General features: G+C 37.7%; 1 protein-coding gene and 1 non-coding gene across 2 annotated transcripts; one reads left to right on the top strand and one right to left on the bottom strand.

The window, feature by feature from the left end:
• The first annotated feature begins 3,519 nt into the window (after positions 1–3,519).
• On the top strand, positions 3,520–10,388 carry LOC131313416 (glucomannan 4-beta-mannosyltransferase 2-like). Its single transcript, XM_058341707.1, has 9 exons — positions 3,520–4,147; positions 4,309–4,407; positions 4,960–5,212; positions 7,656–7,766; positions 8,201–8,337; positions 8,767–8,880; positions 8,998–9,197; positions 9,385–9,579; positions 9,725–10,388. Exons 1-9 carry the CDS (start codon positions 3,815–3,817, stop codon positions 9,885–9,887), a joined length of 1,605 nt encoding a protein of 534 aa, XP_058197690.1. The 5' UTR covers positions 3,520–3,814; the 3' UTR covers positions 9,888–10,388.
• A 5,520-nt stretch (positions 10,389–15,908) lies between these two features.
• Positions 15,909–15,991, bottom strand: TRNAL-UAA (transfer RNA leucine (anticodon UAA)). Its single transcript has one exon. It is a non-coding gene; the product is annotated as a tRNA-Leu (tRNA).
• Positions 15,992–16,471: the final 480 nt, after the last annotated feature.

The following is a 16,471-nucleotide window of genomic DNA, read 5'->3' as shown; positions in this document are numbered from 1 at the left end:
GTGGAATGAGTTTTGAGGATGGATAATTAAATACTTCAATTAATAATTGCTTTATATGTTGGATCTATTATATCTTTAATTCTTTTTCTGTCTTCTGTGTTGCTTCTAAAATTAACTATGAACGAGTTGGATATTTTTGGTACGCATAAAATGCAAAATATTATTCATTGTTTGCCATAAAATATTTCAATTGCCTAGCGGGCATGAAAACTCACCATGTTTCTCAGACGAGGTATTTTAAGATTAAAATGCGGACTCACCGTGTTTGCCATAAAATATTTTAATTTCGATGATCCGAGCCGCTCAATATGTTCAAAACGTAATTTTAATGGTACGTGCCAGAAATCGGCAAAAAAAATGACCGAGAAGGCCTTTATTTAAGCAGTTTTTTATTGAACCAAATCATCAAAATTCGATCCAGAAATCGGAGAAATTGGGAGGTCCATCTTTTAACTAAAATAATGACCAGCGCATTTTAACTAAAATTCTTTTTGAACGTATGTTAAATTGGTATCAAATCCTTTTGACAAATTATTCGTCTTGATAAATGAAATTTTAAAATGTAAAAAAAATTACCTAAACCAAGAATAAAATAATAGAGACGAAAAAGTAACAAATTTATTAACATTGTTTGCAATCAGATGTCCAATTGCCTAGTGGGCAATGGGCATTAAAACACTGCTGTGTTTCTCACATGAGTTTTTTTTTTTTTTTTGGGAGCAAGAAAAATTTAATAAAGACGAAAAGGTTTTTTTTTTTTTTTTCACATCGGATTACTTATATTCCACTAGGATTACATCAAATATTTTAAGGGTTGATCCCATGACCCTCTTAAGACTGCTCTACAACCAACTTAGTTAATTCATTTGGTTAAATTTTAGTAATCTTAATTACCAATGCAGAAAAATCTCAAAATTGTACACACAAAATGGAGCCTATCTTAGCATGCACTACTCAAAGCGCAGGCATTGTTGGAAGATTAGTTATTCAAATTAATTTTGGTTTAGTTAAATTTCACTTGGGCTCCATTTGTTTTGATGTAAGACATTTTACGTGAAAAAAATATTACTTTTGCATATGTGCATGTATATGTGAACATATAAATTAAGTGAATATTAAGCATGTGCATGCGTTTGTGATTGGGATATATAAAGGTTTAGGTAAGGAGTCAGAAAGAGATGATCCAATTTAGAATTGACTCAGTGGGAAACATGAGAGAGAGAGAGAGAGAGAGAGAGAGAGAGAGAGAGAGAGAGAGAGAGAGAGAGAGAGAGAGAGAGAGAGAGAGAGAGAGAGAGAGAGAGCATCTGGGAGTTTCTTTTAGAGATTGTTAGCGGGATAGAGGAATAAACTTGAGATCAGGATGAAATTGGAAAACAATTAATTTACCGAGATTTCCCCCATAAGTTGTTTTTGGTGATTTGAGGAAAATGTTGTACATGAAAAAAAACATTTTACCTATCTTACAAGCAACAAAACACGGAGAATTAAGAAATTGTATTACCGAAAAACATTTTTAGTTGAAACAAACGGAGCCGTAGTCTTACATGGCATCCCTAGTTTTTCATGCCCACTCCCATGCTAGTCCTTTCTTTCGAGGACGAATTTTTATCCTTATTATCAACTTGATTACCTAGAAAAATTATTACAAGGCTCTCGGAGAGCCTCAAGGCCCTTTATCCAACATACAATAATGTGGGCTCCATCACAAAACATGTAATTTCCATCACAAAATATGTAAAGTCTTGAGGGTGCTCTTAAGACCACTTAATAATCGTTGGATTACTTTAGACTTCTTCCAATGTAATCGGAAAATAACGCTGACTCTATATTTGCCCATTTTTAGATTTTTGAGAAAAGTGCGGTAAGATTAATACTACCATCAAGTCTTAGTCCAAAAATGTTATGCAATAATTACAAGTAACAACTACCAATAAATAAAAAGAAACCGAAAAAATTTACCCAAATAGCTAGACCACCAAAAGAAGAAAGGAGAGAGAGAGAGAGCCAAAAGTGTATCATGATGTGCATACACACGAACGCGGATTTCCTCCTGCTCCGGTAGGAGGAGTTTCTTCGACCTCAGACACATGGCAACATTTCATTAGCCTAAGTCCCTTTTTCCTTAAAATCCCAATTTAATCTACGAACACGAATTTCCTCCTGCCCCGATAGGAAGATTTCGGACACACAGCAAATGGCAAATTGATACTTAGTTCATACCGAAGGCCAACGAAAATAACACAAAGGGAAGTGATGCAAGGCCCAGGTATCATATGCAATTATCAGGAAAAATAAAATAAAATAATCCCCTGCACTACCCATATGCCTTCTTATTCTTGACGTCCTGCAGATCCATAACTCTACTTTCATCTTCTGCTGAAATTAATCAATGCAATGAGACTATGCTCTTACTTTATTTTATTTTCTTGATCAGGACGACCACTATACTAGAAAATTCAATAAATAGGTTACATTCAATAACTTTCTGTTTGGAAAAGAAACAAATTTGGGTACTTTTTCCTAAAGTAGTTTTTTTCTTTTTTGGGAAAAGAAACCTGGGTACGTAGCCGATGTGCACCAAAAATGGGCATAAGCGCAATCCAAACATAAATAACAATTTATACGTTCAACTTGATTTTTTTACAAGAAAACTAATAAGCACACTATACGAGGTCTACAAGTTTTTTAAAACCCGCAATAAAGCTCCTTAGAGAGTCCGCCAAGCTATTGTGCTCCGATTCTTTTTTCTTCTCTCGCTCTTTTCCCGCGCGAACAAACATAATTCTATACCACTAGAATAACATAATTAATAAACTTACAAGGGCAACTCATGTGTGATGACATGGCTTAATTTCGATTAGAAATGTGGTCACGACAGGGCAAGAATTTTTGTCCCCAACTTTTCTGGTCACAATCTACTTTTAATAATCTCTCATTACACTAATCTTGAGACAAAATTACGATTATATATTTAGAAGACTAGAGAGACAAAAAAGTTTTTGGGGGAGAGAGATTGGTCTGGACTGCAGAGGATCGCACCCCTCTCTGACTGGCTCGGAATATCCCCCGGGCATCTCCTTCCCCGTGATCTGATGTCATCCGGTCTTCTTCTTTTTTTATCTGATTTCTTGCATTTACTCTTAAAATCACGTTCTGATTATATTGAGTAGTTTGGATCATCAAAATTCGATCGAAAAACTTGAAAGAGTTTTTAGAGATTTTTTTAAGAATTCCCGAAACCGCCGTATATGTGTATATATATATTTGCAAGGAGAAGGACCACTCTACAGTTGGAGCAGTTATTTTTTCTTTCTTTTTTGCAGTTGGAACAGTTGACGGTCCACGTGATTTTTTAGTGTAAAAACAGTCTTATTTCTTCTTCCTTTTGGAATTTGGATAATATAAGTTAATTAAATACACGAACAAAAGGAATATTAAAAACAGAAATTATAGTAAATTGGGAAAAAAAATAAAAGAGAGAGAAAGGAGAGAGTCTGTTTAGAATCCAAACAGAGGAGACCTATAATTGACTATAAATCACCCACTTATCTCTCTCTCTCTCTCTCTCTCTCTCTCTCTCCATTTACTTACTCCACTTTCCTTCAACATCTCTCTCTGCCTCTCTTCTACTTTGATAGAAAGAAACAGAGCTCCTCTGCTTTCTCTTTCAAAGGAAGAGAGAGAAACGGAGTGAGTGAGAGAGAGCAGATCTCATTGGCATTTGCCATTTGGGACAACTAGACCCAATTCTACGATTTCGCCTTTTTTTTTCTTTCTCTGTTTTAAGCTTTGTAGATTGTTAGAGAGAGAAATGGCGGAGGAGGTTACAGCGACGGCGATGATACCAGAGACATTTCAGGGGGCGAGAGATGACATGGCGGGGCAAATTGGGGTGATTTGGGAACTAATCAAGGCCCCATTGATTGTTCCGCTCCTCAGGCTCTCCGTTTACGTGTGCTTGGCCATGACTCTCATGCTTTTCATGGAGAGGCTCTACATGGGCGTCGTAATCATCCTCGTCAAGCTTTTCTGGAAAAAGCCTGATAAACGGTACAAATGGGAGCCGATTAGCGAGGACCTTGAAATCGGAAATGAGGCTTTTCCCGTGGTCCTCGTCCAAATTCCCATGTTCAACGAAAGAGAGGTCTGCTCTCTCTCTCTCTCTCTCTCTCTCTCTCTCTCTCTCTCTCTCTCTCTCTCGTTGATTTGGCATTGTCGATTTTTTCTTGGTTATCGGGTTCTGGGGTTTGTGGGAAAAGCTGTAATTCGGTGCTTTTTTTTGACTGGGGCGTGTTTGGAGAACAGGTTTATAAGATATCCATTGGGGCTGCCTGTAACCTATCGTGGCCGTCAGATCGTCTCGTGATTCAAGTACTTGATGACTCTACAGACCCTGCCGTCAAGGTACTTCAGAAAAAACTCAAATCCACACCCCCATCCAAACAGTCCTTTACGGAACATAATCCAATCCAATTGCAGGATTTTCTTCTTCTCTATCGCATCAATCGAAAAGTCATCACAGTCAACACACAACTAGTTCCATTTAAACTAATAGATCCATCTCTTCACAATTTGCAATTTTGCATATAGTAGTAGTATTTTCTAGCGTATCATAAAAAGGCCTGAAATGAAGAGTCATCTGAATTTCATTCCAGAAATGGAGAGAGCCGAATCCATTATCATTACATGCCATTTAATCCAACATTAATGCTAATAATGTTAACTGTTGCATAAATTCTCACGAGGCTCATCATCCTCAGCTGTATCATACCCATAATTTCATATTTGAAAACCAATTCATTCACTGACAAAAACAGCCATAATTAAAACTGATATCGAAATTGGGACATTGCCCGCACTCAGGCCCACATTCATCGAACAGCTTCGAATACAATTGTGTCTGGAATCAAACTTTAAAGTTGGGATTGTAAAGGATTTTCGACTTGATTTTTCAAGGACATGGTGGAGAAGGAGTGCCAGAGGTGGGCTAGCAAAGGGATTAACATAAGGTACCAAATCAGAGAGACCAGGGGAGGGTACAAAGCCGGTGCGTTGAAGGAAGGGTTGAAGAGAGATTACGTGAAGCACTGCGAATACGTGGTGATTTTTGACGCCGATTTCCGGCCGGAGCCGGATTATCTCCGCCGCGCCATCCCTTTTCTCGCTCTTAACTCTGAGATCGCACTTGTACAGGGTCGTTGGAGGTTTGGTAAGCTTTTTAACTCCCCTGCTGCTTAATTTAATCAGAGTTCGTTTGTGCGAAATCTTGCAATTAAAACTGTCGGTGGTCTTATAAGTCTACTGTCACTATCATTGTCGCAGTTATGCAACTGCCATATGTACGCAATATATTATTATGTTCATTCACTTATATAGGGGTCGGGTGGACGTTCAGAGATCAAATAATTGTTTGTTGTCTATGAAGACGTATGTTATAGAGAATTTATCGAGTCATTAAATTCAGGCACCGAATTAGTCGAGATATGAACACTTAGTTTTTAAGAAAATTTACGTGTACCGCTCATAGATTTGGAGTTCATATTTTGTTTGCATGCAGGGCATTTCCGCTAAGTTTTGGTGAAAAAACGTGGGTCATTTTACCATTTTGTTCATATTAATTTACAAATTTTAGCATTTTAGCTTGTTATTCATACTAACTAATAACTTGTCAAAAACAAATTCTTTCTCAGCAAGAGTAACTTTTTCACTCATATACTTATTTACAACTCATTTACTATCGAAATAATTTGACATTTTTCAACAACTTATTTACTACCGAAAACAACGAACGACTTAATTGCAACCAATTACTACTTAAAACTTACAGTATTCACCCCAAAAAACGCTTCTCTAATAAGTTGGTTGGCGTCGCCGGATTTGTTGCGGAGTGCACGAGCGTAGCTACTACAGTGGGAGTAAATCCCATTAATCACGGGGCGTGGGACCAGCTTCCTGTCCGTCCGATCACGACAATGGGTTTGTCTCATAGCCGTCGACCACGTGTTAGGACCCTAATTAAATAATGTTACCCCATAGTACGCCTACGCTAGCAACTCCAACTGCACTGCACATGAAAAACACAAAATGAAATTTACTGCTAGTAGCCATACAAGATATGGAATTTATCGAACGAAATTCCTAGATGCTCGTTACTCATCGCTACGTGATTTTCCAACACTTTTTTTACTTATGGCTCTACGTTGTAGAAAATATTGACCCACCACTCGACAATGCCTTATGAACGAGCGCCGAGTAATTTAATTACTCGTATCTCCAATCCACTCCCAGCAAATACAAAACAATGAGCAATTGTTGGGTTTCATTTAACGTAATTGGAATACCAAAACTTGTGCCACTAATTGGGGTTTAGCTTGGCAGTGCCAATAATTATAATAGTGATTTATGAGATGAACGGATATTTTTGTCTTGATTAGCAATCATCAATGAAATACCGTGCGCGGATATGGAATGCTGTGCGCGTGCTGGATATCCGGGGTATGTTTGTCATTTAATGTCAGAAGAAAACAAAGACGTGTAAATTGCATGTGGCCGACGGAAAGGGTAAATTTGTCATTCCGAACTGTACCCTTCCACATGCTTTTTTACGCTTCCTATGGGTAAACTGGACCCCATTCTGCTCACACCGACACACAAGGGATTTTACTAGGAGTAGTTTATTTATGGTACTGTAAAAAGTAAAGAATGGAGTAATAAGCGGAGAGAAATTTATTCACGGCCCAGCCGTGAGCAGGTTGTTTACAGAGTAATTAATCGCGACCGTCTGAAACATTAACAGCCGGAGTGTTTTGGACGGTCGCGATTGGCTCCATAAATAATTGTTCACGGCTCCGCCGTTAAAAAGACGTTTACAGAGCAGTAACCAATCACGACCGTCCAAAACATTAACATTCAAAGTGTTTTGGACGGTTGCAATTGATCCGTAAACAACTATTCGCAGCTGTTAAAAAGATTTTCTCTAATAAGTTGACCATAGATGACGTGGCAAAATCCTTGGGTGAGGTGAGGACAAAGAGTAGGCGGGCTCTCTCCTCTCTGGGGGGTCACATGGGTGGATGTGGTGTTCTCGGAGACTGACAAGTAATGGCTTTGGCAACTCAGCGGTTGCAGAGAAGCATCGTGGTAGGGGCCCCACTAGATTGCTACTCCAATCGTTTCTTTGCTTTCTTACAAAACAGAAACAGGAGCAAAATGAGGAGTACGCTTTTCCACCGACTGTTCTCTCACAATTCTTTCGCTTTCCACTGTGGTTTTGTTTTTTGCTTTCATAAGTCATGGACACACCTACCATATGCACCTCTTTCTCCGGTTCATTTTCAGCGGCATAATTGTACTTTTATGCAATCTTGCGGAAAGATACTTCTGTGCAATTGTACGGTTAAAAATGCACGGAAATAAGAAGTTTTTCGGGTACAATATATTTGACGGACCTCCTTGACAAAAGCTGCTAACAGAATTGGATTTTAAACCACATAATAACGTTGAAATTTCAATTTCTTGGAAATGAATTGGATTTCACTATTTGGAATTATTTACCACGCGTATCAAGGAAATTAACGTGTTTTATTTTTTGGGTACTTGAAAATTACCTTTGTCTTATCTTCTTCAATTGTTTTTTTTTTTTTTTTTTCCAGTTAATTCCGATGAGTGTTTGTTGACAAGAATGCAAGAGATGTCATTGGATTATCATTTCACAGTGGAGCAAGAAGTTGGATCATCTACTCATGCCTTCTTCGGTTTCAATGGTAAAACCAGCCTACTACTCTTCCTCTTCTATCCTACTCCACTGTATTAGTTTTATAGTAACTCTTATTCTTTTTCATTTTCTTTATTTTCCCTTTATTTAACCCTTCTAAAACTACGCACACTTATACAAACACTTTTCTTACACACATTCGCGCTCACGTCAATTCCCATTACACTGTGTGGGGGACCCTCACATAGATGTGATTGTGTGTGCAAAGTGTTCATGCATGCGAGTTTGTGTGAAACTAGTATAATTGTTCTTCAAGAATCAACCAATGCACAAAAAACTAGTACTTTTCTGCAAAAACATTGTAGAAATTCCCATGTATTAGATTGGTTTCCACCTTTTTCCAGTAGTGAAGTTGTTAACTTCCACTAGGACATTAAAGGAAAACTGTCAATCACATAAATTCTCAATGAAATATAACTTCAGGAACCGCCGGTGTATGGAGAATCGCTGCAATCAACGAAGCCGGTGGGTGGAAGGACCGAACCACTGTCGAAGATATGGATCTTGCTGTCCGAGCCAGTCTCAAGGGCTGGAAGTTCGTATACCTTGGTGACCTCCAGGTATCAGACTTTCGGTTTAATTTACGTACTTACGTGTAAATATTCATTCTTCGGCACAATTGTCCATTCAGATTGATGGGTATCGTTTTCATTCTTAGTTTCTTTTCATTTTCATCCTGAAAATTGAAATACACAAACATGTTGCACAACTACTAGAAAATGGTAACTCTTCTTTACTATACCATAGTGATCTGCAAGTATATTGACTAATCTGCTATTCGTTGTCATACATGCATAATTTCGTATGATTGTCCATTCAGTTTGATTGGTAATGTTTTCAATACGATGAAATCCGAAAAACTGTATATACACCACATTTTACAAGTGTTCTGGTTTTCCAAAAACGGGTACTTCTGCTTTTGTGTACATTTGGCAAATGATTTTGTTTTCAAAAAACTGGGTAACTTAGCTTTTGTTGTGACACAATAGGTGAAAAGTGAACTCCCAAGTACATTCAAGGCATTCCGATTTCAGCAGCACAGATGGTCCTGTGGTCCTGCAAATTTGTTCAGAAAAATGGTGATGGAAATCATCAGAAACAAGGTCAGTCTATCTTTCGAAAACAATCAAGTTGAATCAATTCAAAAAAACCACAATCCATTCAAAAACAATCAATTGAATCAAGTTGTTGACTTCTGTTTTACGAAATTTCTGCTGCAGAAAGTAACTCTGTTCAAGAAGGTGTACGTGATCTACAGCTTCTTCTTTGTTAGAAAGATCATAGCTCACATGGTGACCTTCTTCTTCTTCTGTGTTGTGCTTCCACTCACTATTTTGGTGCCTGAAGTTGAGGTTCCGAAATGGGGAGCCATTTACATCCCTTGTATCATCACTGCTATGAATTCTGTGGGAACTCCAAGGTCTCTACTTTGCTTCCCTCAACTCATTATCATTTCTTTACGATTCGTTGCAATTATAAGCTCAGCTATATCACCTTGTTATGTGCTCCGTGTATTCATGACCCAAACACAGCCTTGGTTTCTGTAATTAAAATGATTTGATTTGTAGCAAAAGGAAGTGACGTGGTTCTTTGATTTTCAAATGCAGGTCAGTTCATCTATTGTTTTACTGGATCCTATTTGAGAATGTGATGTCTCTGCATCGCACGAAGGCGACTTTCATTGGATTGCTAGAAGCAGGAAGGGCTAATGAATGGGTTGTCACTGAAAAACTTGGTGATACTCTCAAAAACAAATCAAACCCCAAAGCACCAAAGAGACCACTATTCAGGATTGGAGACAGGTAAGAAATACTTAAAGGGTCCGTTGCATATCGTTTTCGTTTTTTGTTTTTATTTTGCAAGAAACACAGCAAACTGGTCTGGCAACCAGCTTTCAAAAACTATACCTCATGGTCTCACACTACTTGTTTTTGCAATAATTTACAGAATCCATCTGGTGGAGTTGGGTTTCGGAGCGTTCCTCTTCTTCTGTGGATGCTACGATTTTCTCTATGGGAAGCACAATTACTTCATTTACCTCTTCCTCCAAACACTAACCTTCACTATCGTCGGATTTGGCTACATCGGCACCTTTGTCCCTGGCTCTTAGTCCTCCCATCGCTGTACATCCGCAAAGTTCTTATTATCAATCGCCTGAGCTTGTTTTTTCTCCTCTACAAACAGCTGGTAGTATGAGTGCGTATTGTTATCGACACTTTGATTGCACCCGTTCCCGCTTCAGCCCGAGAAAAAACATGGTCGAAATCATCGATCACGTCGAGCATGAAAGCCGAAGGGAAATCCGCTTGTGACACAAGCAAAGAAAAGTCAAAAAAATAAAGAAGGTAGTACAAGAGTAGCATATTATGAGCTTATAGAAAAGGTCAAGTGTGTTGTTTCCATTCAAATTAGGCAGTTCGTCGATTGTGGGACTATCGTGTTTTTTCCTTAGCTTGCAGAGGGAATAAGTTGATGGCAAAGGGGCCAACATTCTTAAGCAAAGTTTGTATCAGTTTGCAGTATTTTCTGTTTACTTGGTCAGAAATGATTGTATTACAACTGTTAGATATAGAATAATATTACATGAAGGAGGGTATTTTGATAGTTTCAATTATTTACCTTTTGGCCCTTTCCTCTGAGATCAACAAATTGCCAATTAATCTTCCTTTTGCAGGCCTTGGTCATGGATGGTTCAAAACCAGTTAGGAATTCTAAAATTTTCCCTAAATATCTTCAGCTGCACTTACACGACCACGTCAATGCCAAGAAAAATTGAAGATTTGTTTTGTACATACGAAGAATACGAATACAAAAACTTGATCAATCTGACACCCGATTATCCGATATTCTCGTTATGCGGCGGCCATTCTGTATCCAATCTTAGCTCTTTTGAGACAAAAAAATGTATTCTAAATGGCTTTTGCTTAGTAATGAAAGAACTAAAAAGAAACTAGTATTCTTTTATGTTCAAAACCCTCTCCTGCTTACCCTGTGCAGAAAACAACCTTTAATTTGAAACTTTATATGTAACCAAAAAAAATTGTAAAATTAATCCTGAGATGTTTGTAGTTAGGATATAATCAAACATGTGGATAATCAAATCATTCCGCTGCATAATCTAACATTCCAACGAGCTATATAATGCCTAGATCTCTCATCGTTCACCTGATAAAAGTTACTAACAATAAATAAATCCTTTGGTGGACAGAAACCTACGAAAAGTCTACGTCCACCGCTCACTTTTTATCACTCCTCTATCATTCTTAATCTCACCGTCCAAAAGTATTTTGGTTGGTCTGGATTTAAAAAACTTTTCCAAGAAAGAGTTCTTTTAAAATCCAGACCATTGATTGCCGAGATGGACAATGACATTGAAAGAGCGGTAAAACTGTGCGATGGATGTAGCATCGCTGTTAAACTGACAACAAGGAAAAGTAAAGCTTACCTAGGCATGTTGTAATCAAAAGTCATTATTATAGGTAATCCATACTTCACAAATATTTTAGGGGAGAAGACATGCATGATTAGCGGACATCTTTATCAATTGGTCGTCCATTTTCATGCCTTGTCTTATTGTTGGATGCATGTGACATGAATTACTTACTACTATGTTTTACCAATCCACCAATTTGTTTTCACAAATCATGGGGAGATCTACCATTACCCTTTTTTTTCTTTTGAAGGTCATCTTGTCCGGAAAAGATTAGATATAAAATTGGTCAATCGGTGTTACTTCTATTAGAAGTTGTCATTTTAAGGGTAAACAAGATAAGTTCAAAAATTAATACTCCCTCCGTTCCTATTTAATTGTCTATTACTGTTTTGCGTGCATTTTCCACGACTTATATCTCTCGATATATACTATTAAAAATATGCAATATGAATCTTGTTTGATAGATTTCAATTTTTTCTATAAGACAATGATTTAAAAAAATATAGTAAAACATAATATACGTCGAAAGATATAAGCCGTTGAAAATGCACGCAAAACCATAGTGGACAATTAATTAGGAAGGGAGGGAGTATAACTTTGTTTAATAGAGGTCGTGCCTGGAGCAATGACATTTAGAATACTTTTTTTGCTTAGGTCATTTTTGCGCTAATCTGTAAACAAAAGCCAGAAAACAAGGGACATCAAAATAGTTCCAACTTGAAAAACGTAAATAACCTAATGGCATACGCACTCATATAATGGGGGGTTGTGCGGGAACTTTTCATTTTTGTGAGAGCGTGTGTATAGAGGATGTACGCGCGTATAACTATAGAGTTCTTCGGCATAAAAAAAAACGTGTAATTATCACTAGAGTTTTTTTTTTTTTTTTCTTCACAAAAAAAATTATCACCCACGTGGTTATGATCTTCAACTATGAATGTGATCAATTTCGTGGCACTTTTACGACAAGGTACTTGGTTAGGTTCCAAAAATCAATGTACCTTTTTGTGCAACACACACTTAAATGAAATATAATGATATTTGGCGATAGACTAGCTACAGCAATGGCTGAGGGGCCTTCATTTTCATGACTTTGTATGCTATGGACCTCCACCATGATTTTTTGTTTTTTTTTTCTTTTTCTTTTCTATTGTTACACTTTGCCTTTTAAACTTAGCAAATAGAGTGACAGTCAATGGTAGGCGCTCTATACTCCTTGCATTAGGTGAGAATTCAAAACCCTCCGGCCCATCCCCTTAATTACCCCTACATTAGTAGAAGAATAGGATTTGACTTGTCCAAAAAAAAATTCATGAGATGGCAACGTTTAAAAGGTTAGATAATCAATGTGATATATATATATTTGATAGAAAAATGCAATTTTATAAATATTTTTGAATAATTAATTTAAACACACCTGTATATTGAGCTGTTGTAGAATTGTGACCTGACGTGACCACAAATGCTATCTAATTAACCGAGTATTAGGGCAGCGATTCGAGTCATGTAAATCAAACTCTTCACACATAGGTTTGTTAACTATCTTTATCAATAAGATATGTTGTCCCTATACAAATCAATATCAAGTCTTTATATGGTGATTTATTAAAGGAAAAGACTACAATACACATCCCTTATTTGGATGTGTACTATATGCACCCCCAAAATATTATGAATTGTAGAGAAAATGTTACGAATCGTATTGCTAAAAAGTAACGAATCGTATAAAGGTTACGAGATACACCAAAATGTTATAAATCATAATGAAAATGTTACGAATCGTACTGCTAAAAGGTTATGAATTCGAGAACAAAAGTTACGAAACACATTAAAATATTATAAATGAACCATATAATAGGTGCATATGGTACATCCTTTTAAGAGGTGTATATTGTAGACTTTTTCCTTTATTAAATTCTTGTGACTTGTTAATTTGTTTAAGACATAGATTTAGCTTGCAAGAGTCCAACAAATTAAGTAACATGCAGTATCAAAATGAAAAAAGAATAGAATCAGACAAAGCCTACGTTTGGATTGTCAAAATGAAAGGAAAAAAACACAAAGGAGAAAATCCACAAAGATACACTACAGTATACTCCTATTTTTTGTAAGTTTCAATTAACTCTGTTTTCTTACAAACCAAACCAAACCAAACCAAATAAAACAGGGGACAGAAAGTTTGATCTTTGGCTGCATTTTTTCGATCGGTTTGTTTTCATTTACTTTTGCTTTACTCACAGATTTTCAAGATCCGAAGATAATATAATAAGGTAAATAAGTGAGAAAATTCCTAAACATATTCCATGTGCCGTGGCGTTTGGGCCTTTAGGCAGTACTTTTCACCTATGCCACAAGCAATATATACTCCACTATTTTCTTGGAGTAAATCTGGGGAAGATTCTTTTCCATAGTTCCACCAACAACTTTCACGTCGCCTCTCTCTCTCTCTCTCTCTCTCTCTCTCTCTCTCTCCCCGTGAAAGCACATGTATGTAACTGCCATTCTTGTTCACTACAAATCCCAAGGCCCACACCTGACACCCCAAGGTCCAGACAAAAGAACATTCATGAGATTTGGACACTGAAAGCTTGTAAGTTATAAACCAAAAGAAATTGAATGTGTCCTGAAGAATTAGGGTAGGGTCGATTACATAAATCCTCTTTTTCACGATATCAACGTGCCAAAAGTTATGCTTTCACTTAAATTTAACACATCCTTATATTTCCCGATGCTATAATTTGACACATTCGCATCTTGTTTACCAGTCACCATAATCCTAATCTAGCTAGCTTCCTCTTTTGGCCCTTAGCTAGCATTTTTATCGGCGTAAGCTCGACTTATATATTTCGACTATTACTATACCTCTCCAAAACTCACGAACGTAAAATTCCAAAAGACAGATAAATTTAAAATCAAAGCACAACAACCACATGCCCTCACTTCCAAAAACCAACATGTGAGCTTGTGAGTTTTGGTGCATGGTGGCCCAAATGAATTTGCAAAGACAAATTGCCTGGCCATGCATGCAGAACATGCATCACAAAATGTGTCAGTTGGGACGTGTCTTTTCGCCTTCAAGCCTGCTGTCTTTGTGCTCTGTTTTAATTGGCATTGGAAACTTGTGGTGGCATGTTCATTCAGTACTTCTCCAGGCCTCCAATTCTAGCTAGTATTTGGCCCCCATCATCTCTGTTCTTCTTGTTTTCCACTCCCCACTGTTTCGAAAGAACGCTTGAGGCCAGCCCCACTGGGTCTTCGAGGTGGGGTTAAGCAAATTTGCAATAATGTTCTCCACTGATTGAACCTCAGCAAACCTAGCTTTTTGTTCCCCTTACCTAATTTCTGAGATCCCAAAGTCATGCATGTTCCATACGTGTAGGTCCAGGGATGCCATCCATCTCGGCAATGGACAGCTCGGATTTGTAGGAGCTCGGATTAAATTCGAGCCCTTCACATCAAGATGGACAGTCGGATCCACCGGCACTACACCGTGTAGTGCGGCTGCCGGCGTGCCGCATCACAGCAACTCCCAATCCCCGAATTACGGTTCAGTCTGACTTTGTTCACCCACCGAAGTTATAACAGTGTAGCCCCACTGGTTTAAAGTGATCGATATTCATCCGTCCAGTTTGTTTATCCAATCTTATTGGAGTACTGCGATGTTTACTCATCTAAAATCTGAGTGAACCAAGTTAGTTTTTCGAAATTGGTGTTGGGAGGAGTTTGACAATTTTTATGAGAGACTGGTTGAAGGGGCCTACAAAGTAGGCCCCATGGAAGCTGAGGAAGCGATCGCTTCGGCCCCAGTCCTAGGCCCATGAAAGGGCCCTAAATTTTGGTAGTCCGTGTATTAGGTAAGATCACTTTATTTTAGCTCCACCAAGAAAAGAGTCCAACTTTTGTTAGTCTTGTAGCATTTAGGGCTGATAAACAATGAATTCGCTCGAGTTCGAGCTCATGTTTGCTTTTTAAAAGCTCATTTGAAATTGGTTTGTTACATATAGACGAAGGAAGCTTGAGCCATCTATTTAAATTTGTTAAGCTTTTCGAACCAAGCTCAAAGAAACTAATGCTCAGCTTGTCATTCCTCTTTGTCGTTCCTTTTTTTAGGTTACCAAACGCACCCTTAACTTTTGAGTTTCTATCTCAGCTACTTATCTCTCTTTCCATTGATTCTAAAAGCAGCGTTGACAAGTTTTATTAATGTGATTGTTATGTTGTGATGAGATAGCAGAGTATACACTACACATTATTAGATTTTGAAGAATCTATTAAGATCTTATTCATCAAGCTAAAAGTGCATGAATATTTATCCCTCAATCAGAGATGGCCTTGCTGCATGCTTAATGTTTTTTTTTTTTTTTTGAAGTAAAATGGTGGAGGAGGAGGCAACCAAGCATAGCAATTCTCGCATGACTATAAGAACTCCAGACTCGCGGCGGGAACCCTGAAGGAGATTCAAAACTCATAGGGTGCACCTCCCCCACCCGAGACCGAAGAGGTCAACAATAGACAAGTCATTAAATTCAACTAGGAGCAGAGAACAACGGCACGCCTCGAACCCTTGACCACATGAGAGCCAAACCAATGCGAGTTACGTACCCGTTGGCCGTTGCCTTGCTGCTTAATCGATCCTTGTTAAGCTTTGTCTTCTTCCTTTTGGGAGAACAAAAAATGGAAAGCAAATTAATAGTGAAATGGTGGCTGTGGGGTTCGAACCCACGCGCACTTATGTGCAGAAGATCTTAAGTCTTCCCCCTTAACCTCTCGGGCAAACCACCTCCATTTTACAAAAATTGGAATTTTAATAATTTGTTCACGGGAAATGATATTGGCACTCCAAAAATTGATGTAGGCACTCCAAAAACAAAAGAAAATGGCTTTGGAATTACATTGATTTTGGAGTGCCTGCATTAATTTTTAGAGTGCCAATATCATTTCCCTTGTTCATTAATGCATAGTTTTATTAAGTACAACGGCAATGCCCCTTCGGTTCACTGTCAATATTTTTTCCACTATTCAAACTTCGAAGAGTAGAATAAGATTTCCCTCGCTTTTTCCACTATTCAAACTTCGAAGAGTAGATTCGGATTAATGAATGGCCAAACAAAAAGAAAAAATTTCAAAGAGATTATGAAACTAATGGTGATTCGAAAAAACTAATGGTGATTCGACTATTCCTATATTTGAAACTGGTGAAATTATACAATAGTTCGGGAGTACCGCCACATAGTACTTCAAACCACTTTACAATCACACAT

The sequence above is a fragment of the Rhododendron vialii genome, chromosome 13a, assembly GCF_030253575.1.
Source record: "Rhododendron vialii isolate Sample 1 chromosome 13a, ASM3025357v1".
Lineage (NCBI taxonomy): Eukaryota > Viridiplantae > Streptophyta > Magnoliopsida > Ericales > Ericaceae > Rhododendron > Rhododendron vialii.
This window is presented reverse-complemented; position numbering and strand designations above follow the sequence as displayed.

What these genes read in the sequence shown, in the direction of transcription:
- LOC131313416 (XM_058341707.1), top strand. Translation starts at nt 3,815, where the DNA reads ATGGCGGAGGAGGTTACAGCGACGGCGATGATACCAGAGACATTTCAG. An exon ending in TGGAAATCATCAGAAACAAG is followed by an intron (nt 8,881 to 8,997) that starts GTCAGTCTATCT and finishes TTTCTGCTGCAG; the next exon opens with AAAGTAACTCTGTTCAAGAA. An exon ending in AATTCTGTGGGAACTCCAAG is followed by an intron (nt 9,198 to 9,384) that starts GTCTCTACTTTG and finishes TTTCAAATGCAG; the next exon opens with GTCAGTTCATCTATTGTTTT.